This window comes from Oryza brachyantha, chromosome 9, assembly GCF_000231095.2.
Source record: "Oryza brachyantha chromosome 9, ObraRS2, whole genome shotgun sequence".
Classification (NCBI taxonomy): Eukaryota; Viridiplantae; Streptophyta; class Magnoliopsida; order Poales; family Poaceae; genus Oryza; species Oryza brachyantha.
The window spans coordinates 13,259,923-13,281,722 of record NC_023171.2 but is presented as its reverse complement, the minus strand read 5'-3'; the positions used below and the strand labels follow the sequence as shown (position 1 = coordinate 13,281,722).

General features: G+C 42.6%; 3 protein-coding genes across 3 annotated transcripts; 1 reads left to right on the top strand and 2 right to left on the bottom strand.

The window, feature by feature from the left end:
• The first annotated feature begins 1,351 nt into the window (after nucleotides 1–1,351).
• Nucleotides 1,352–12,723, top strand: LOC102711458 (protein unc-13 homolog). The gene is made up of 27 exons (XM_006660787.3): nucleotides 1,352–1,427; nucleotides 1,948–2,037; nucleotides 2,119–2,294; nucleotides 2,373–2,437; nucleotides 2,763–3,105; nucleotides 3,553–3,619; nucleotides 3,720–3,873; nucleotides 4,115–4,282; nucleotides 4,384–4,494; nucleotides 4,604–4,813; nucleotides 4,907–5,008; nucleotides 5,598–5,828; nucleotides 6,368–6,442; nucleotides 6,710–6,781; nucleotides 7,667–7,852; nucleotides 7,937–8,095; nucleotides 8,315–8,407; nucleotides 8,877–8,948; nucleotides 9,407–9,524; nucleotides 9,738–9,916; nucleotides 10,301–10,382; nucleotides 10,536–10,646; nucleotides 10,725–10,831; nucleotides 11,226–11,303; nucleotides 11,389–11,484; nucleotides 11,642–11,737; nucleotides 12,204–12,723. Exons 2-27 carry the CDS (start codon nucleotides 2,030–2,032, stop codon nucleotides 12,369–12,371), a joined length of 3,327 nt encoding a protein of 1,108 aa, XP_006660850.1. The 5' UTR covers nucleotides 1,352–1,427; nucleotides 1,948–2,029; the 3' UTR covers nucleotides 12,372–12,723.
• A 709-nt stretch (nucleotides 12,724–13,432) lies between these two features.
• Nucleotides 13,433–14,999, bottom strand: LOC102702496 (UDP-glucosyltransferase UGT13248-like). Its single transcript, XM_040527847.1, has 2 exons — nucleotides 14,328–14,999; nucleotides 13,433–14,236 (listed from the first exon to the last, which is right to left on the bottom strand). The coding sequence occupies exons 1-2, from the start codon at nucleotides 14,997–14,999 to the stop codon at nucleotides 13,493–13,495; spliced, it is 1,416 nt and encodes a 471-aa protein (XP_040383781.1). The 3' UTR covers nucleotides 13,433–13,492.
• Nucleotides 15,000–19,857: 4,858 nt separating this feature from the next.
• LOC102702215 (UDP-glycosyltransferase 79-like) lies at nucleotides 19,858–21,584 on the bottom strand. The gene has a single exon (XM_015841119.2). It carries the CDS (start codon nucleotides 21,488–21,490, stop codon nucleotides 20,069–20,071), a length of 1,422 nt encoding a protein of 473 aa, XP_015696605.2. The 5' UTR covers nucleotides 21,491–21,584; the 3' UTR covers nucleotides 19,858–20,068.
• Nucleotides 21,585–21,800: the final 216 nt, after the last annotated feature.

Below are 21,800 nucleotides of genomic sequence, written 5' to 3'. Positions count from 1 at the left end.
TGATGTAGCCTTGCGACCTTCAGCAACACTGCAGCACAACCTTTCTCCTTCACTCCATTTCGGCGCCTGACTTTGGGATCCCATTGACTGCAAAATCGGAGCTTAGCCCTACTGTTATTCTCACTGGCAAGTCTGCCACTCACAGCTGGTCAACGTTCTTCTAGAAATGAACACTTCAGCAATCAGCATCACCCAAAAATATGAATAGTAGAAATAAAAAAGACTTGGATTTTCAGTCAAGGCCTGATGGCTGAGAGAGTGAGACCGATTGACCCAGATTAACCTGTGGGAAGACAAGCCAAGCAAGCAAGAATTAACCAATTTATTAATCCAGGTATAGTAGTGGTTTTGGAGATCTGGAAGGCCGTACTGAATGATCTTGACGCTTACGTGCAATACAGGGTTCGCAAATTCGACGAAACACAGTTGGTTTTTGCGGTTTTTCGATATTTTAAGACGGTTCGAAAGAAATTTCAGGTTGGAATTTCGAATGGTTTTTAATAAACCCAAACGTCAAATAGTAAATGTGATCAAACTTTAGTCAGAATTTGTCGAAAACCATTATATCGTCACTCCGACATGGCATGAAATCTAGGGGAAAATCAGTAAATCCTGCCTGGAACTGCAAATAGATACTAAGGGCCCCTTTGTTTTAATTTAGGCTTTTAAAAGTCGTCTTTTTAGCTTATATGGTTTACAATCTAGTGCTTTCAAGCTTCAAATTTAATGATAAGGTCTTATTTCTATTTCAAATACGCCGAAAAGCTCCGGACGATAAAAAAATTAATATGTTTTTTGAGCTAGCTTATTCTCAATTTTTGCTTTTGTATACACGATTTCCCAAACTGATAGAGAATATATATTTTGCAAAAAAAATATTCTAGATAGATGTTCATCGTCACGTATTTCTCAAGTAGATTTTTAACTTTTGTAATAGCTAATCATATATATACCATTAAATAGATCCAAGAAATATTGCAGCTTTCGTCGAGAAGGAACGCAACCATTAAATAGATCACCCCCAAAGCTTTTCTGAAGCCAGCTGAAATTTTTTTCTGCTCTGCTACGATTTGGGCCTGAGTACAAAATGGAATGAGACCATGGGCTAAAATCCCAAGACGCTCTGGCCCAATAAAGCTTCGGGGGACTAAGCAGAATGGGCCCAGCCCACGGTAGGACGATAAGCTTGGGTCGGCCCGGCCCAATAAAAATGGGCCCTCGTACGCGTGTACGCGTAGTCCATCCAGTCGTCTCTTCTTCTCCACGCCTCTCGCCTCCGCGTCCAGTCGCGCCCACCACCACCACCACCGCTCCCGACTCGCTCGCTGCCTCGGAGTCCGTGTGGAGAGTGGCCCGCCGCCGCGAGTGCCCGGCGGCCATCTGCGTCGGCGTCGTCGTCCAGCGAGATTTCCGCCCCCCGCGCGCAGGTAACTCGACGTGCCTGCCACCTCGCCTCGTCTCGCCTCGGGTCCAGATCTCATCCACCCACTCCCGCCGCTCCTCCCCGCCGCGTGGCTTGCTTTTGGTTGCCTGGATGCGCCTTCCTGTTAGATTGGCTCGGCTTTGTGCTGGCACCACTTGTGTGGTGCGGTTTGAGTTTGAAATGAGTAGCGAGTTCGGTGGGATCGGGGGGCATGCTCTCAGAGCTGCGGGGGCAAGTGTGATCTCAGTGTGAGACTTGTTTGTTTCGAGCAGTGGATGTCCAATGTGATCTGGTAGGATGGATGGATTTGTCAGCGCTGAAGGGAGCATGGATCACCTCGGTTTGTGCATACTTGAATGCCCACTGCATGACTGAGATTTTTTTTTTCAATAACCAGAGTTCGTGAATTTGGGCAGGCAAAATGGAACAATTGTAGGATCAGATTTACGATTCACTCGCTATTTTCAGCATAAAAAACACTTCAACTCCAACAACTGGCAATTGATATCCCTTTTGTTTTGCAGGAGAGTGATGCTCGCTGAAAGCAACTGGTGGTGCTTACAACAGTGTCTCTGAACTCAGATTGCTGTCTCCCCTGCACACAATATGGATGAGTAACGATCGTTTCAGAACAGGCCTTATAGATGTATATGTTCAATTGAGAGCTAAACTTTTCTCTCTCTCAACTTAACCAGAGAAAATGTTGTTGAGCTGCTGCAACGTTATCGCCGTGACCGTCATGTATTACTCAACTACATGCTTTCTGGTAACTTGATCAAGAAAGTTGTAATGCCACCTGGTGCCATCTCTTTGGATGATGTGGACATAGATCAAGTCAGCGTTGATTATGTCCTCAATTGTGCTAAGAAAGGTAAAGTAGTTTTAGATTTAACGAAGTATGCCGCTCTGCTTTTTCATACATATTCTGGCATTTTTTTTGATCATGTAGGTGAACCACTTGACCTTGGAGATGCCATCCGGCTTTTTCATGACAGCCTTGACTACCCTTATGTGGTGAGCTGATCAGTAGCTCTTTATTTATTTACTTATTTATATTTTTTGCATTTATTTTGTTTCATTGACAGTTTGCCAGCCATTTTTCAATATAGTAGCTATTTGAGTTCCCATCTTAATCCTCCAGGACGATAGACCTTACCATTCCACTAAGCTCCGGGGATACAATTATACAAACTGCTCATATATAGGCATTTAAATATGATTTTTCCTGTTTTAACAGAGAATTTTGCATGTTTAGCTGGTATGATATGCACATAATTTCAGTGTCATTAAACTCTGTTCCGTATGATTTTTGAATGGCTTGACATTATAATTTTGCCAGAATAACAGTGGAACTGTGGAAGAGTTCTTTTTACTTACAAAACCAGAACACTCTGGACCAGCGCCAGCGAGAGAACCACCACCTACCCCTGCCATTGCACCGTCACCTGTTGTGATACCGCCACCAGTCATGGATCCACCACCAGTTGCTGTGCATTCACCAGTCTCTACTGCAAACTTATCAAAATCACAATCATTTGATTCTCCAACTGAGAAGGAGTTAACCATAGATGACATTGAAGATTTTGAGGATGAAGAAGATGAATTCGATAGCCGAAGGGCTTCTAGAAGACATCAAAGTGATGCCAATGATTTATCATTGCGGTTGCCACTATTTGAAACAGGTAATAATAATGACTGTTATCATGGTATCAGATTTTCAATAACAGATAGAAGTGAAATAACCAGGATTTATTTTCTTTAAAAGTCTTCATGCTGGTACAGCTAGATATGTTGATGATATCTCATCTAGCTACCTATCTTCCATTTAAGAGCATTCTGGTGGTGGTTTCTTTGTGGCTTTTTAGTCATTTACTATTTTTTACTTTATTGAATCATCTGAAGGAATTTTGCCTGCAAAATAGTATATATCATCTGAAGGAGTTTACTTTTGTTATTGGAGTAGCTAGGCTAGTGTTAGGTCCGAATTATGAATTGTCAGACAAACAAAGTAAAGGCATGTAGTAACTAGTCAGTTGCTGCTTATTTACTTCTTTAACTTGTTCAGCTCCGAAGTCTGAGCTGTTGGGTCAAGATAGTTATTGATGATGGAAACTGTGCTGTTTTTCCAGGTATAACAGATGATGACCTTCGTGAAACAGCATATGAAATTCTTGTTGCTGCTGCTGGTGCTTCAGGGTAGGCTTATGCAATTCTTTGTGCTTGTTTTTGTTGTCAATTAGAAGATTATCGATCTTATAGGAGTACCAGATCACTTACCCTATTTCCATACCTACAGAGGACTTATAGTTCCACAGAAAGAAAAGAAGAAAGAGAAGAAAAATAAATTAATGAGGAAACTCGGACGTAGTAAGAGTGAGAGTACTCAATCCCAAACTCAGCGGCAACCAGGTTTGGTTGGTTTGCTTGAGACCATGCGAGCGCAACTTGAGGTATACTATCTTAGCATTCTGCATCTGGTGACTGAATAATAATCAAATAAAAGAAGTTCACTTTTGTGTTTCCTGATCATTATTGTAAGCTTATTTTTTTGCTTGAAAGTCCATTAACCATAGCTCTTTGAGTTTAAGGTCACCAGTGCCTTTATTTTCTATGCATCCAGGTTTCTTAAAACTTCTCAGCATGCTAATCTTACTTATATTAACCTCCGTGTTCCCTGCTGTTTTTGGATAGATAACAGAGTCCATGGATATTAGAACTAGACAAGGATTGCTCAATGCCATGGTAGGCAAAGTTGGAAAACGGATGGACAATCTCTTGATTCCTTTGGAACTACTGTGCTGTATCTCAAGAGCTGAGTTTTCAGACATGAAAGCATATCTTCGTTGGCAGAAGAGACAGGTTAGCCATATAATTGTGCCTTAATGATCTTGAACTCTACAGTATCGGGAGGCACCTTAACATGCCTTAACACTATATGTTTCATTTGTATCATTTCTTAGCTAAACATGCTGGAGGAGGGCCTTATAAACCATCCCGTTGTTGGATTTGGAGAGTTAGGTCGAAAGGTCAATGAGCTACGGAATCTCTTCAGAAAGATTGAAGAATCTGAGGTTTTATTTGGAGCTTCCTACTCAGTGAACACTCTTATAGTTGACTTTTATAACAATTGTATCAAACTATACACTAAACTGAGGCCTATCCTGGTGTTATACTTGTTAGTCATTGCCACCATCTGCTGCTGAGGTTCAACGCACAGAATGCCTAAGATCACTAAGAGAAGTTGCTACTTCTCTCTCTGAAAGGCCTGCACGGGGTGATCTTACTGGTGAGGTTTGTCACTGGGCTGATGGCTACCATCTGAATGTGGCATTGTATGAGAAAATGCTTGGCAGTGTTTTTGACATCTTGGATGAGGGAAAGCTTACAGAGGTCAGTACTTTAAAATCATATTTTCTAATTTTGTATGCCTAGTGTACTGTCAGTTGCAGGTATTTCTCTAACATTTTTGCTTCAATCTACCAGGAGGTGGAAGAAATCCTGGAGCTCCTAAAATCAACTTGGCGGATACTAGGCATCACAGAGACAATTCATGATACATGTTATGCATGGGTATTATTTAGACAGGTAAAGCTTTAACCAATCAGTAATATTACTTGGCATTACCCTTATTGAAATATTTGGTGGTTGCATTATGGATTTATGGTAGGCCCTAAGTATCTCTGCATTCCGCAACAACCCTATTTGTTTCTGTAACCACTGATATGAGGCCTATTCTGGTACCTAATGTTTTTTTCTAAATAGCCCAAATAAGCCAGAGTAAGTGAGTTCCTCAAACATAAACAGTTTTTTTTATAAATGATTTCAAGCTCTTTCTGTTCATAATGTCATACAGTCATCTGAAAAGGAGCTCTGTGCAAAATCTTGGTTAGCCTTTAACATTTTGTGGAAATGGTGGTGCATTTCATAACAGTGTAGTCCAGTTAAGCGTGTTATGAAGTAGGATGATCTATTAGTAATGCTCACTGCCAGTGGGTCATTTGCTTCTCTTGATACCAGAGTCCAGTGGTGCTCTTGTATCTAGATCCTACCTCACTGACATTATGGCCCATATATAACTGTAAGCTATGTCCCGTGGTGTGATATTGGTTTTTTCAGCTTATGAACAAGTAGGCTTCACAATATTATGGTACTTAATGTATGTTCTGCAACACAGTTTGTTTTTACGGGTGAGCAAGGACTCTTGAAAGTTGTGATTGAGCATTTGAGGAAGATACCTTTGAGGGAGCAGCGTGGTCCACAGGAAAGATTGCACTTGAAAAGTTTGCGTAGTTCTGTTGATGCTGAGGATAGTTATCAAGACTTCACATTTTTCCAGTCTTTCCTATCTCCTGTTCAGAAATGGGTGGACAAGAAATTGAATGATTATCACCTACACTTCTCAGAGGTTTGTTTTGCCAACTCCTGGTTTGCCCCCTTGTGCTTCATAACATGCATGGTTAGTGATGTATGGAAAGTATCTCCTTTACTCTTTCAAAGTTAAACTTTTTATTTCATTGGGTCTGTTTACTTTATGAATAAAATAATTTCCATTTCAGTGTAAATCAGTTATATCCCCAGCTTTTACCCTTTCTTTTGCTAGTTGGTGTGCAACTCATATATGCATAAGGCAGCCTATCATTATGGCTGAATACTATTTAGTCATTCATGCATATTGTCTTTTTTAGATCTTTGATTTCATATTCTACCAATAATTTCCATGCCTCATGGTTCTCATTATTCTCTGTTGATCCCATCATTTTCTTCACTTGTTCTTCTTAGGGCATGTTAATGTGATTTCCTTTAAATCGATTTTCCTCTTTCTTTAACTGTTCAACATTTCATGTTTACAACTAAGTTCGTGGATCACAATGAACCATTATATATGGCTTTTGTTGGGAATGAGGAATTATTTTCCCTTACTAATGTTTTTATTTTCATTTTCAGGGCCCTAGCTTGATGGCTGATATTGTAACAGTGGCAATGGTTATTAGAAGAATTCTTGGTGAAGAAAATAACAAGGTACTGATATTTTACCTTCATTTTTTCATCTATTACACCACTTTTTAAATCTAAAATTCGATAATTTATTGGTGGCTTCTGCACCAATGTAACCAGACATTTCATGAGCAAAAGCCACTTCACTATGTACAAATCCACTCACAAAAGAATAGAATAAATTCTTTTCTAAATAGTAAATACAGACCATTTGGGATGTAGAAAGCAATACTTCTTCCATTTGCACACGTAGAAAATTCTGATGCCCTATATATTTGAATTGTACATCAGGGTATGGAGTCGCCTGATCGAGATCAGATTGACCGTTACATTACATCTTCTGTCAAAAGTGCTTTCGCGAAGGTGACTTTCTTAGCGGCTTCTTTTGATAGCATAGCTCTAATACACATTGCCTCCTACATTTTTCGCAATTGAGATGGATATAAAATCGCTTACACAATCATGCTTGTATATATATGTGAAACCTTCCATGTCAATCCATTATTTTGTGCATGTACATCGATTTTGAAGTTCCACGATGTTGCATCTGACCTTGTTCGCTCTTAGGAAATCATCATACCTCATTATTGTCAATGTTAGCAATTTTCTTTGTGGTTGGTACTTGGGGCATTTGATTATTGAAATGTCTATTTTATTGGAAATTGTGAAAGGACAATATTTTGATTTATCGGAAGACGTCCAAACCTAAATATTAGTGACATTATGGTTTATTTGATTGTCTTTCCTTATTTTTGTATGTTTTCCTATTTCTTTTGATATATATCTGTTTGGTCAAGATGTTCTTAGGGAAAAAAACAAGCATGCATCCATTGCCCATCGGGAACTGTGTCATGCTTTTACCTTCTAGAAGACATTTCTGTTTTTTAATAGCATTAAATAAAATTTCTTTTTTTACCACTATCTTCTTCAAAGTGATTGTGAAATTATGTCTTAAATGGAATATTAAAATGCTAGGCCCATATAGAATGCACTGAAACAAAACTGCAGGCATGGCTTTCCTTTACAATTACATGCGAAGAGATGGAAACTATGGTATCTAAACTTTGTAACTAATTTGCTCTGTCCAAAGCATTAGTTTTTTTGTTTACTGGATTGGACACTTGAGGTTGTGCACATGAAGACATCATTGTCCATGTCAAGATTCTGCAATGTGGAGTTGTAACAGACCTTGTTCTGATCTGTTACTATGATATGAACCAAAGAAACATTTATTTCTTTTTTATTCAGATGGCACACTTGGTAGAGGTTAAAGCAGATACAACACATGAACATGTTCTAGCATCTCTAGCTGAGGAGACAAAGAAACTTCTGAAGAAGGATACAGCTGTATTTTCACCGATTTTGTCAAAATGGCACCCACAGTCTGCAGTTGTTTCTGCTTCACTTCTCCATAAACTTTATGGAATTAAATTGGTAAGCTATGTCAGACACTCTTATCTTAAATGTCTACATATCTATAACCATGGATTCTTCATTCTTACATGACATTTGTGCCAGAAACCATTTCTTGAGCATGCGGAGCATCTTACGGAGGATGTGGTTTCTGTATTTCCGGCAGCCGATGATTTGGAGCAGTACATAATGTCTATTATGGCTTCTGTTGTGGGAGATGATGGTTTGGACAGCATATGCAGGCAAAAGCTAGCCCCTTATCAGGTTTGCTTACTTTACTGTATCTTCTTCAAGTACACACTCACAACAATGCAAAACGGTAGCCATCGATTGCTTGATTGTTCACCTTGGCATGATATGTTTATCAGTTTATGTCAGTATTTTCCATTTTTATCATCCAACACATGATGCTCAGCAATGAACTGATAGTTTATTTTGTGTGAAGATTTCATGTGTTCATCCTGATTATTGTTTTTATTTCAGATTGAAAGTAAATCCGGAACGTTGGTGTTACGCTGGGTAAACGGGCAGCTCGAGAGAATTGAAACTTGGGTTAAAAGAGCTGCTGAACAAGAGGTGACACTTTATATGATTCAATTTATTTGATACAAAGCTTTCTTACCATGATATGAACGACCCAAAGTTATTTACTGGCCTATTCCACATGTTATACAAATGACCTAAAGTTATTTGTATCCAGAATATTACATTTCAATCCTGTGCCTTTTCTGGTAGTAAAGTTGAACCTGGGTGATTCAGAGAATATTGCACATGACACAACATATTTGAAGTGTCAATGATTTGATGTTTTCATTAACTATTTCAAAAATAAATGTCATGTTACATTACTGATATATCCATTTATTTATAATTTTAGTGTCAGTTTTTGTGTACCTCTTTTTTACCCTTCTTTTGGCTAGTCATGTTTTTTGGTTTTTCCCCATCCATCTCTCAGATCTTGAAATTGCTTCTTACATCATTTGGAGACAACATTATCTTATTCATTCTGTCATCTTCTCTGTGCCAAACTTTTTATGCTCAACAGGCTTGGGATCCTATATCCCCTCAACAACGCCATGGGGCTTCTATTGTCGAAGTCTACAGAATCATAGAAGAGGTGCTTCTTTTGACCCTCATCCCGTAATCTCCTTAATAAATTTTGCTTACTATTGTATTACAGGAAACAATTGTCTTTGTTTTCAAGTAGAACATTTTTATGCCACAGCATTTCAGAGATATTTGTATGCCTTGGGGCCTGTTTGGTTTGTTGCCACTTTCAACCGTACCAAATTTTGCTAAGGCAACAAAAATAAACATATTCCAACAATTACTACCATTACAATTGGTAATTTTGGAAGCTTACACTAAATATTTACCTAAATTTGGTAAGGTTTCAAATCAAACGTATCCACAAACACTACCAAAATTTGGTAATGCCAAATGTGCCAAAATTTGGTAATGGTAGTGTTGGTTTGGGCAACAACCCAAGGAGGCCCTTAGTTTTGTTCAGAGTTAGTATTTCTTGGAAATTGAATATCTAATAGAGCAACATTTGCCCCTTGCAAACTATTGCAGACTGCAGACCAATTTTTTGCATTCAAGGTCCCCATGCGAACTGGAGAATTAAATAGCCTCTGCCGTGGTTTTGACAAGGCATTTCAAATTTATACACAGCTTGTTACCGAACCAATAGGTTTGCATGGCACCCTTCTTCTCTCAATTATTTTCTGTCATCATATTTTTGTCCCTTTCTTCCTTGTCTGAGTGATTTAAAAGGCTTTTACAAGAGTACATGGCAAATAATCGATGCTGTAGATGCTGCATCCAAGATATATAATTTCAAACTCATTACTGTGGATGTGGATAGAATAACTTACATGTAATTGTTGGTTTTGTTTGCTTGCAGTTGATAGAGAAGATTTAATTCCGCCTGTTCCTGTTCTTACTCGATATAAAAAGGAGATTGGAATCAAGGCTTTTGTGAAAAAGGAAATTCATGAAGTTAGAACAGTTGATGAGAGGAAAGCAAGTGAAATAATACAACTTACTATGCCAAAGCTTTGTGTACGGCTTAACAGCCTATATGTGAGTTTCTTTAAAGAGATCACTGCTATGTGGTGGTTTTGTTGCTTTGACTTGTCAATTTCCTGAGCAATTTCTGTTACATGCCAATCTTGATAGAAGTTTTGATTTGTAAAATATTGACATTTGGGGAGCAGTATGAATCTCATTGACTAGATTTCAAATGTAGGTTGATAATTATGCTGCTATGTGTACAAGTACAACTATACATTTATCTTCACTATTCCAGCTTGGCTCCCTTTGAATTTAGCTATTACTACTTTTTTTTTTCATGATCTACATCAGTGTCCTTGTGGCATCTTTTTGGCTTTTCTTTTCCCCGTTGAATTGTTCCCATGTTCATTACCACTAGAGTTTTTGAACCAAAAGAATTTCTTATGCAAACAGTATGGCATCAGCCAGCTAAGCAAGCTGGAGGACAGCATAAGTGAGCGGTGGGCTAAGAGGAAAAGTGAGAGCATTAACATCAGTAAGTATCCTGTTATGATTTTCTTTAGAGAAACTGTTTTAGTAGTCAATTTATCTGTTGAATATTCTGATAGGTTTGCAAATCAATCTGTTCGATCTACTCCTTATAGATCAAACTAAATCTGTTATATTAAAAATATGTGAACTTTGTCAGGACGATCAATGAGCGAGAAATCAAAGAGTGCTGTCTCGAGTCAGAAGAATCAATTTGATGGCAGCAGAAAGGAAATCAATGCTGCAATTGATCAAATATGCGAGTTTACAGGTAAGAAAATATGCTTGCCCTAGTGCTTTCTTGGAAGCTAATTGATATTTATTAACATGTCAACCCTTTTTTTCTTAGGGCTAAAGGTTATCTTCTGGGACCTGCAGCAGCCATTTATTGACAATTTGTACAAAAACAATGTTTCTCAAGCTCGTCTGGATGCTATTATGGAAGTGCTTGATACGGTATGCTCATGAAATGTGCAACCTTTCAGGAATATCAAATTGGAAAAACAAAACCCTATGTACTAACTTTTGTTAGTTACTTAGCTGACCAACTTAGGTGAAACTTTTCATGGAACACACATTACCTGCATTCCATTTTATGGGCACTATCATGTGAATAGACTCCAAGCATACATACCCAAATCCATGCCATGCACATTGTTTTGTTTCCTCAAAAGATATGGATAATTATCTGTGGCCGAAGTGCTAACTATTTGCTGCATCTCACAAGACAATCAATTTTTACCTCTGGCTGTTATTCTTTTGGTAAACATATATATTTCCATGTGGTTTGTAAGATTTGCTTGAACTAATGGAGATGTTTGATACTTTGATGCTACACCTCAATGTTTAGGTGCTTAATCAGCTTTGCAATGTCATTGTGGAGCAACTACGGGATCGTGTGGTTACAGGGCTTCTACAAGCATCTCTGGTGATCTTTCTGGCTACTAATTATGTAGGGTTGTTGTGACAGCATGTGAATTATTATGTTATCTTAAAATTATATTGCTTGGCAGGATGGCCTACTCCGTGTGATACTAGATGGAGGTCCTACACGTGTCTTCTCTCCAAGTGATGCCACTCTTTTGGAAGAAGATCTTGAAATTCTTAAGGTATGCCATTATCTGAAGCAGAAGTACAACTTGGCTGTTTTTTGCTTTACAAGGGACATAGTGTTACCTGAATGTTGGCTGTTTTGTGCTTATTATGACCCTGGAACATTTATTTTTGCCTAACTGTTGTCTTGATTTAAATTTTCATTTCGCATAGGAATTTTTTATATCTGGTGGAGATGGCCTGCCTCGTGGAACTGTTGAAAATTTGGTCTCACGTGTTCGCCCTGTGATAAATCTTATCAGACAAGAGGTACGTTTGAATTTAATTTCTGATTATATCTAGGGTCTGGAGCTCGAGATCTTGGAGGTAACATAATGGCGTAGCTCAAATGGTTAGGTCTAGTAGTCGTTAGGGAACAGATAGCCTTATGTTAATTCAAACGAAATTAGCTGCTTCATTAATCATTTTGATAAAAGAACAACCAGTAGATGTTTCACCATTTGGATTATAGGCACTTGTGTAACTTGTTCTCTATTGGGTTTTTTTTCGGGCTATAATTCATGTTTTAGATGGAACTTCTCTTTTCCATTAGCTAGTTATATCTAAGTCGTTGATCACAGCAACCAAAAACCAATTCAGCTAGCTGAAGTCTGAAGAGCAGAAATTAGTCTCAAAATCATAAAATTTAGTGGCAAGATACTCTTATTTCTCATCAGACTCCACTATGTACTGAGTCATAATCATCATCTGTAACGCTTCTGCGTGTTTCTGCCAGACTCGTGTGCTCATTGATGACCTACGAGAAGTTACCCAAGGTGCTAAAAGCAAGTTTGGAACCGATTCCAAAACCCTGCTTAGGGTCCTTTGCCACAGAAATGATTCAGAGGCATCACACTATGTGAAGAAGCAGTTCAAGATACCCAGCTCAGCTCCTGCCACCTAATTCCTAAAACCAAGTGATTTTCGTGGATACTGTACAGCCAATGGAATGTTTCTCGGCCTTGCGACCCTGGAAATCATGTCCAGTATCCGCTTCCCTGATTGTAAGTTCATGTAACATTTGTGTATTATTAGCAGTAGGAGCTAGGGTGCCCACTGACTGCAGTACAGCACTTGTACACTAGTTCTGGTACACTGGCCTGATTAATTGGTTGTTTTAGGCTTTAGAATTTGGGAAGGTTAGTTTTTTTTTTTTGGTTTTATTTGGTCCTTTTGTGGTCTGTGATTATTTGGAACCCATGATCAGAAATGTCGGGGAACAGAACGAATGTTCGACAAATCTGTCACTCATTTTTTAAAATTTTTTTTTGTGATGTTTCTGCGTTGGGATGACGAGGACGTTTTGAGTGGTTTGTGTTGCAGCCGTTTTGCTATCGGTCTCACATCGAAATCAGTTTATTCAAGGTTTTGCTCCTTCATTTGCCAATAGTTAACCAATGGAACCGAAGAAGGGTCTACGGTGAGTAGCTGGCACCTAAATATTGTCAGCATCAGAGGGGTTGTTGGCATGTTTCCAAATTGCAACATCACCCATCGGCCACTCTGCCAACTTAATTTGAAGGCATAATGCTCGCAGCAAGGAACGCTCCGCCGTACGTGGGAATAGATCGCACGTCGCCCATTGCAAGTTAATTGCAAGACGTAGCAAGGAAAAACACACCACGATGGCTACCGTATTCGTAACACCTCCCTTAGAAACTGAAAACTAACGAACATAGGAATTGAAATAGTTCCTACGCAATTCTAATAAAATACTTATGTTTCTTTTGTAGTTTTGCAACATAGTACACCGATTACAACCTGCTGTTGCATGAAATAATAAGTCAAACACGTGGACCTTTAGCATAATGAATTGATAACAAAGTCAATGATTTAAGAGAGAGGATCTAAATCGGAAGGAGGCAGCCAGATATTATGGAAGCGGCAGAGAAGCTCAAAGCAAGAAGTTTTTCTTAGATGAAGATATTTACGATTCAGAGGGCTGGAGCCCTGATAATTGCATTCTTCAAATTCATAAGGCAGATTTCATTTCATGTGGAGACATCCACCTCTAAAAAAAATTCATCATGTTCTGGCAGATGCTACTAAGATTTTGCTGAGAAACTCGGAAATGTTTGTGTCGGAGCTGCCACCTTCGCTCATGGCGCTCCTCGCCTTGGCGCTCCACCCCGCCGCGTTCTTCCTGTACTCCTTGCTCCTCTCCCCTTCCATCACCTCCCTCACGCACCTCTCCACCTCCTCCTTCCTCATCACGCCCTCGCCGTCGGGCCACCCCCGCACGCCGACGCGCCACACGTCCTCGACGTACTTGGCGTTCGTCGGCTGGTCCGACCACTGCGGCACCGCCACCATCGGCACGCCGGCGCTCAGCGCCTCCACGGTGGAGTTCCACCCGCAGTGCGTCACGAAGCAACCGACGGCCGGGTGCGCCAGCACCTCCAGCTGCGGGCTCCACGTCACGATGAGCCCCCTCCCCGCCTCCGCCGCCACCTTGCCGGCAAAGTCCTCCGGCATCTTGTGCGTCTCCGACGACCTGACCACCCAGAGGAAGAGCCTGCCGCTGTCGCGGAGCCCGTCGGCCAGCTCGGCCATCTGCGCCGCGCCCGGCGTGGCGAGGCTGCCGAAGGACACGTACACGACGGAGCTCGCCGGCCTCGCGTCCAGCCACGCCTTGCTCTCCGCCGTCATCGGCGCGTGGACGTTGAAGCCGTACGACACGTCGTCCGGCAGCCGCTTGTCGAGGTACGCCGACGGCACGGTCGGCCCCACCGTCTTCGCGCCCCACGTCGCCGCCATGTACTCTGCTTCCTGTCAGGTTTAATCTCACACTAGCTTAGGCGCTTCGCTGCTTAACACGAAGCTTAAGATCGCATTATCGCATTAAGCTTCAAGATGTCACCTTTGGCTGCAGCTCGTGGAAGGAGTTGACGAGGACATGGTCAGCCACCTCGAGGCCCTGGCACTGCTGCAGCAGCAGATCGAGGTAAGCGGAGCGGCCGGCGGCCGGCGAGGTGAGGAACGAGGGGAACTCGGCCGGCTCGAGCTCCGCCGGCACGCCGGGCAGCGGCGGCGCCGGCGCCGTCGTGGGCAGAGGCAGCTCCACCCTGCCGGCCCACGCGTGCGCGTACGCCAAGTTCACCACGCACGCCTGCGTGAAGAACGCCGCGCACGCCGCCACGCCGTGCCGCCGCGCCACGCGCGGCGCCCACGGCAGGAACGCGTCGTAGACGACGACGTGCACCGGCCGCCCCTCGCCGGACTCGCCGCGGAGGAGCTCGTCCAGCGTGGCCGAGCCGGCCGACTCGAGGCGGGACAGGTAGGCCCCCTCGTCGCCGAGCTCGTCGTAGCCGTGGGCGTCGCAGCCGTCGGAGTAGGCGGCGACGCGGACGGCGGCGTCGCCGGGTGACGGCGCGCGGCAGGAGGAGCTGAGCACGGACCGCGTCACGGCGAGGGTGCACCGGACGCCGCGGCGGACGGCCAGCCGCTTGCCGAACTGGAGCAGCGGGTTGACGTGGCCTTGGGCCGGGTATGAGAGGAGTAGCACGTGGACGCTGCCATCCGAATCTGCCATTGTTGTGCTATCAAAGCTCGTGTCTTGCACTGGTGCGCTGAAGTACTGCATTTATAGAAGAGATTTCTTTCATCTCATAAAAAGTATCTCGAGGTATCGGTATCTCACGTTATTAAATTATTTTTTATTATTAGATTCAGCTAAGTAGGATAAGCATCGTTAAATCAAACGATAAAAAACTATTTAGTACCGTGAGTTACTAGTATTATGAGGTATTTTTTTTAGACGGGAGCAAATCTCTTTATATAAACTCAAGAGATTGTCAATCCATTAATCTAGCTATGAATATCAGCTTTGCAGTAAAGGACTTCATTTTTGTCCATATCAACCAATATAGAACTTAAAAAAAATTAAATATCAATTATTTTTTCAAAAACTATATACTTCAATGTATTTATTTCGTACTTTTGTGAATTCAAATGTAATTGTTTAAAGATAAAATCTTTATGGGATAATAAAGTTTTCATGCGATGAAGGGAGCAAGTAACAGTGATTCAAAATGTGGTGGCAAATACAAAACACCCTTTCATCGATAATCAACAAAATCATGTAAATAAACTCTCTCCTTCTTAAATAAAAGCCAGCGTTGGCTGGTCTGTTAAAAAAATAATAATCAACAAAATCCGGACTGATTTTGCTAAATTTCGAATTTTATTTTGATTTTGATTATATATTTGACCAGTTTATCAAGCTATTTCAAATGTGTACGTTTGATAAACCGATAAAAAACTTTGGGGGTGGCAGATGGATGATCAATAAGACTAGGATTCCAGAAACAAATTCGATTGTGAGTACCATTTGGGAATTAAGGATACCAGCAATAAGGAGACCAAATTCCTTTTAAGGAAATTTTGTAAAAGGGAGTAAAAAGTTTGAGCTTGACTACAATGCTTTTCAGTGGTGTATTTGGTATAATAATATTGACCATTAATATAGATTTCTACTGACAGTAAAAAATATTCTACTAGTATTAGCTCACGTGGTATTATAAATTAATAGATCTAGTCTATTGAATTAGAAAAAAATGATCTAGATTAGTTTTATTATCAGCAGAGAGTACTACTGAACATAAAACGATTTTGGTTGAGCGTCAATATAAAGAAGGTTAATTTATTAGACTATAATTACTATGTTATCATGGTAGACCTCCTTTCTAATCTCCCGTGTGTGTCTATATATATACACACATATACACGTGCATGTACGTACGTATGCCATTGAGATATACTGAGATTACGTCGACACATCACAATGTCTCTTTCATTTAACCAATTATCACATATTGAGTAATTATTTCGCTCTCAATGTATCCAATAAGTTCATCCCTAGACAACGACCTAACCATATACGTCACCTGCTGTCCCCATCACCTGTCACCATGGCCAAGTTGAGAGCATCCTGAGAAAGGAGGCCCATATGTTAGGAGGAGGCATGCCTTGCTGCCTGAATGATTGTCTAACGTTGCCAAAAGTCAGATATAAATAGTGTCGTGACTTTTAGGATATTTTCAGTTATCCGATTCACGAAGAACGGTCGAGATCGATCGCTACCGTATCGGCGAACATACACATTACTATAGACTCATTTTACTGTATATTTCTGTACCTTTTCTAAAATGAGAATCTAGATTGCTTGCTGCCCCCTGTGGTGACACTTTCGTGCCACAAGCTGTGGCTGTCGTTAACATCAAGCCATTAGTGCCGATCGTCCTCAACATCACCTCCTCTAACTATGCCAAGTAGTGTGACCTCTTCATCAACGTGCTTAGGAAGTATGTCCTCTCTCATGATGTCTTCGTAGCGATGTTGCTTGGTGCCGGATGGATTACATGGGCTATGTTCTTTTGGTAAAAGATAAAAAATTATATAAATTTTTAAAGCTAATTAAGGATTGAAACGATGCTCTAATAAGGTAAAATGATGAATTTATATATATAAATCTTTTGCAGAAAACACACTATTTAAAATTCGAGAAATATACTTAGAAAATCGAGAAATAGTAGGGAAATAAACTTTTTAAATAAGACAAATGATCAAATATAAATATAAAAGTTAATGGGATTAAATAAAGAAAATAGAGGAAGTAACTATTTCCACTGTATAATAATATAAGGACACATACAAAGGGCTCTCATTGTCGTCTCTATCGATGCATGCTCGCTGACGTGGAAAAGAGAGCATAGGAGAGAGAAAAACGGTTGTTTTGCAGAAAAAAACATCTCATATGATAAAAAACTTTAAAACCAACTCTTAATTTAAGGTTAAAATTTTAAATTTTGGTTTATAAATAAAAGAAAAAGTGAAAAGAGGAACGTGAAAAGTATGTTCTCTTGATCTATACCGCCGAACAAAGAAAATACTTTAGCTACTGTCAGTTGATTGTGTACTGATTACTACGCGTGAATTGCCACTGTTGCGCTGCAGTATTGCATTTGTAGGATCAAGAGCACACAAAAGGAACAGTCCGAACAGCTTACCTCTGGGCTCGTTCGAGAGGAGTTGTTAGTTGGAATTAATGACGCACATAAAACGATAAACATCATTAGTATATGATTAATTAGATATTATAGTTATTATAAACTTAAAATAGATTAATTAAATTAACTTTTATATAAATATTTTTAGCAAAAGACATATCATTTAATATATTTAATAGTTTAGAAAGCGTGAGCGCAAAAAAAGACATATTTATTTAGAACGTAAATACTCTCTTGAACGCGCCCAGATGGTGATCGGTAGCAATTGTTGACCGTCAAGAGGACCAAAATTTTAAACGGGAGTCATTGAATTTGCTTGAGCATCGATCTCAAGAAGGGTAAAATCGTGGGCGCCCATTGTTCCTCGCGCATCAATCAAGGGAGGTTAATGCGTGACTAGCGGGCAATTTGCACCGCACGGATCAGAGCCGAAGTGCTCTTTCTCCGGTCAAGAGAAAGAACAACGGCGGCGGCCGGAGTCGAAGAAGACGGATCCGCCGGGGAGGAAGGGGGAAGAGAGAGGGTGGGTCTGGTGGGACCTACTCGTCGGTGACAAGGTTGAAGGGCATTCATGGTAGCGATAAGACCAAAGCGGGTGGAGCCACCCTATGCCATGCCACGCCACGCCCACCGCTGTTCTAGAGTCCAAAGCCCAAGTCAATATGGTCTTGCGTGGGATTCCTACGCCCCACTGCTTGTTTGATCGGAAAAAATGTCTACTATTAGTCCCTCAAAGTATTGCCAGAGTTTAGTTTCGCTCCCTTAGCCACAAAACCAGATAATAAGGGGAGTCCTTCAACTATCAAAACCATTCACGTTACTTCCACAGTTCCGCGGTATTTTCAATACGAGATTTTCTCCGGTCCATAAAAAGTATCTCCCGGTACCTCATGATACCGAATCGTTTCTGATCGTTGGATCTAGCAATGTTCATCCTGCTCAGCTATCAAATCGTTTTTGTTGGATCGAAGTAAATCTCTTCAATAACAGTTTCGTCCAACGTGGTGTGTTATATGATTTTCATCTGACATGCCGTCTATTGGCACTATAGTTAACTAAAAAAAATAAGTAGGCCTCATCGAGAGAATCTCTTCACCCTTACTAATCCCTTCTCTCCTCCATGCTATCACCCTGAGGTCTTGATTAGCGGTGAGTTTAACATCGCGTCGGCCAAGAGCTCTATGTGAGACGCATGAAGCCTATGAGCATCTAGTCCGACACACAATCCCTCATAGTACCATTGTCGGCTATATTAGATCAGTCTCCATGTTTGTTTTATGAGAGGTTGTGCATATTAAATAAAGTGTCATATCAGTAAAAGTGCTAACTTGACATGGTTATTAAATATATGAGTTTTATTAGATAAGGGAGGAGTTTTATCTTAATGAAACTCATCTGGCTTTGTTCCTTAGTCTTGTTAACTATGCCATAGAATAACTAACCATACTGAACTGATTCTTACTGGCTTATTGCAACGGCAAACATGAAGCTCGAACAATTAACCGAGAGAAATATGATAGCTGACGGCTCTGTCAGTCTCAATGGCTCAAATCTTCGGTCCAATTTTGGCGAGGAACTCGACGATGTTGTTGTCCGAGCTGCCGCCTTCGCCCTTGGCTCTTCTTGCCTGTACCCAACAAATGCTGCAGCAATTTTGTCAGGGTTGTGTCAGTTCAGCGACATTCTTCTGGGACATCCACGCTGGCATGCACGTGGATCAGCAGCGTGTGTCAGTAGTGTACACGTGTCGACGCGTGGGAGACGGGCCCTTTCGCTGGCGCAAGTGGGCGGCGTTTGGGGAGACGGTGGGCCGGCCCAAAATGCGCCATCGCCCGAAGCCTTATGGAGTTGTGGCCTCGTGGGTGTCGTAGGGCCAAATTTCTCCAAGGAGTGGGCCGACTCTAATGCTGCTGCTCAGTTATCATATCATACCGTAAGCCAGACAGCTTATTTTCTACTCATATAGTTAAAAGTAGTTGGTTTTTGATCTACTGATCATTTATTTTATTTAAAAATTTTATATAAATATTTATATTATAAGTTCTTTCAGTAATATTAAATAATAGTAAAATAATTAACAATTGCATATTTTTTAATAAGAAGAACGTCAGCAGTATTAAAAACTTATAAAAAAATGTTGGTATATAAATTTTTATAAAAGCTTTCTTAGCGATTTTAAAAAGTATGAAAAATAAGCATAGTCTAAAATTAAGTTTTAAAATTTAAGTTTTCGCTGATAAGCAAGTTTTCTTATGAGGTGAAGTTTGTACGATCAAGTTTGTGTGTCTATGAACAATCAGATAACATTAAAAAATACAATTGAAGAAAAAGAGGGGAGAAAACAGAAAAAAAATCTAAGAGTGAATTTTTTTTTTTTTGGACTGAAATGGCTCTGTATTGCAAAATGTAGTAAATCCAAGCAGGATATTTATGTTTCAGAATGGCATGTCAACATAACCCAACTCAACCTCCATACCGGTGCATAAGTAGCATTTATTATTTGCAACAATATGGAGCATGAACAGTTTCCAAATTCAGACAGCCGATCAATCTCACCCAAATGAATTCCAGATCGCAATACTATTATAGCATATCATCTGGTCCCAATCCCATGGCGCAGCATGTACCTGGACAGGAACTCGGCGATGTTCCTGTCCGAGCTGCCACCTTCGCCCATGGCGCTCCTCGCCTTGCCGCTCCAGCTCGCCGCGTTCCTCATGTACTCCTTGCACCTCTCCCCTTCCATCACCTCCCTCACGCGCCGCTCCACCTCCTCCTTCCTCACCACCCCCTCGCCGCCGTCCGGCCGCGCCCGCACGCCGACGCGCCACACGTCCGAGATGTACTTGGCGTTCGTCGTCTGGTCCGACCACTGCGGCACCGCCACCATCGGCACGCCGGCGCTCAGCGCCTCCACGGTGGAGTTCCACCCGCAGTGCGTCACGAAGCACCCGACGGCCGGGTGCGCCAGCACCTCCAGCTGCGGGCACCACGGCACGATCAGCCCGCGCTTCGCCGTCTTCTTCACCTTGGCGGCGAACCCCTCCGGGAGCTTGCCCGTCTCCGTGGCGCGGACGACCCAGAGGAAGGGGCTGCCGCTGCTGTAGAGGCCCTCCGCGACCTCGGCCATCTGCTCCGGCCCCGGCGCCGCGATGCTGCCGAACGAGGCGTATACGACGGAGCCCGCCGGCTGGGCGTCCAGCCACTCCCGGCACTCCGCCGTCATCGGCGTGTGGAGGTGGAAGCCGTACGACGCGTCGTCGGGAAGGCGGTTGTCGAGGTACGCCGACGGCACGGTCGGCCCGACCGTCTTCGCGCCCCACGTCGCCGCCATGTACGCCGCCTCCTGTGGCTCCAGCTCGTAGAACGAGTTGACGAAGACGTGGTCCACGCTCTCCAGGCCGGCGAACTGGTTCATCAGCAGCGCACGCATGGACGGGTGGTGCGTGTCGTGGGCGGCCAAGAACGTCGGCACGTCGTCCACGTCGAGCTGCGCCGGCAGCCCGGGCAGCCGGAGCGGCCCATCCCCTTCCCTCACCGGCACCGCGAGGCGCCCCGCGCGGGCGTGCGTGTACACGACGTCAACGGCGCACGTCTGCGTCAAGAACGCTGCGCACGCCGCGCCGTGCCGCCGCGCCAGCGCCGGCACCCACGGCATGAACGTGTCGTGCACCACCACCGTCGCCGGACGCCCCAGAGCCGCCTCCTCCCGGAGGAGCGCGTCCAGCGTCACCGACCCGGCCTGCTCCAGCCGCTCGAAGTAGGGGCCCCGGTGGCCGCCGAGCTCGGCGGGGCCGCCCTCGTCGCAGCCGTCCGAGAACACGGCGACGTGCACCGACCCCAGACGGGACGGCGTGGTCGAGCCGGCGACGAACCGCGTCACGGCGACGGTGCACCGGACGCCGGCGTGCGCGGCGAGCCGCTTGCCGAACTGGAGCACCGGGTTGATGTGGCCCTGGGAGGGGTAGGGCACGAGGACAATGTGGACGCTTTGCTCGCCGGAGTGCACCACCATGGCTGGCTTCTCGATCTCTCTCTCTCTCTTCTTGGCTTACCAATTGGAGTATGAGAAAGACGACGAGGAGCTCCTGGTGCTTTATATAGAAGAAGCTCATGACACAATCATTGGAAGAACAGGTTGCACCTGGGGCACGTGTGCCTCGTTCAGTCATACGCAATAGCTGTACTGAGAGGTTGTACAAATTTTTTCCTACTTTTCGCATGCTAAGTGGTTTTATTGTATATATGGAGATATACTCACCCTTGTTTATTAAGATTTTTTATTTTTTTATTGTATGTATGTGTCCGTGTGTCCAGATATATTA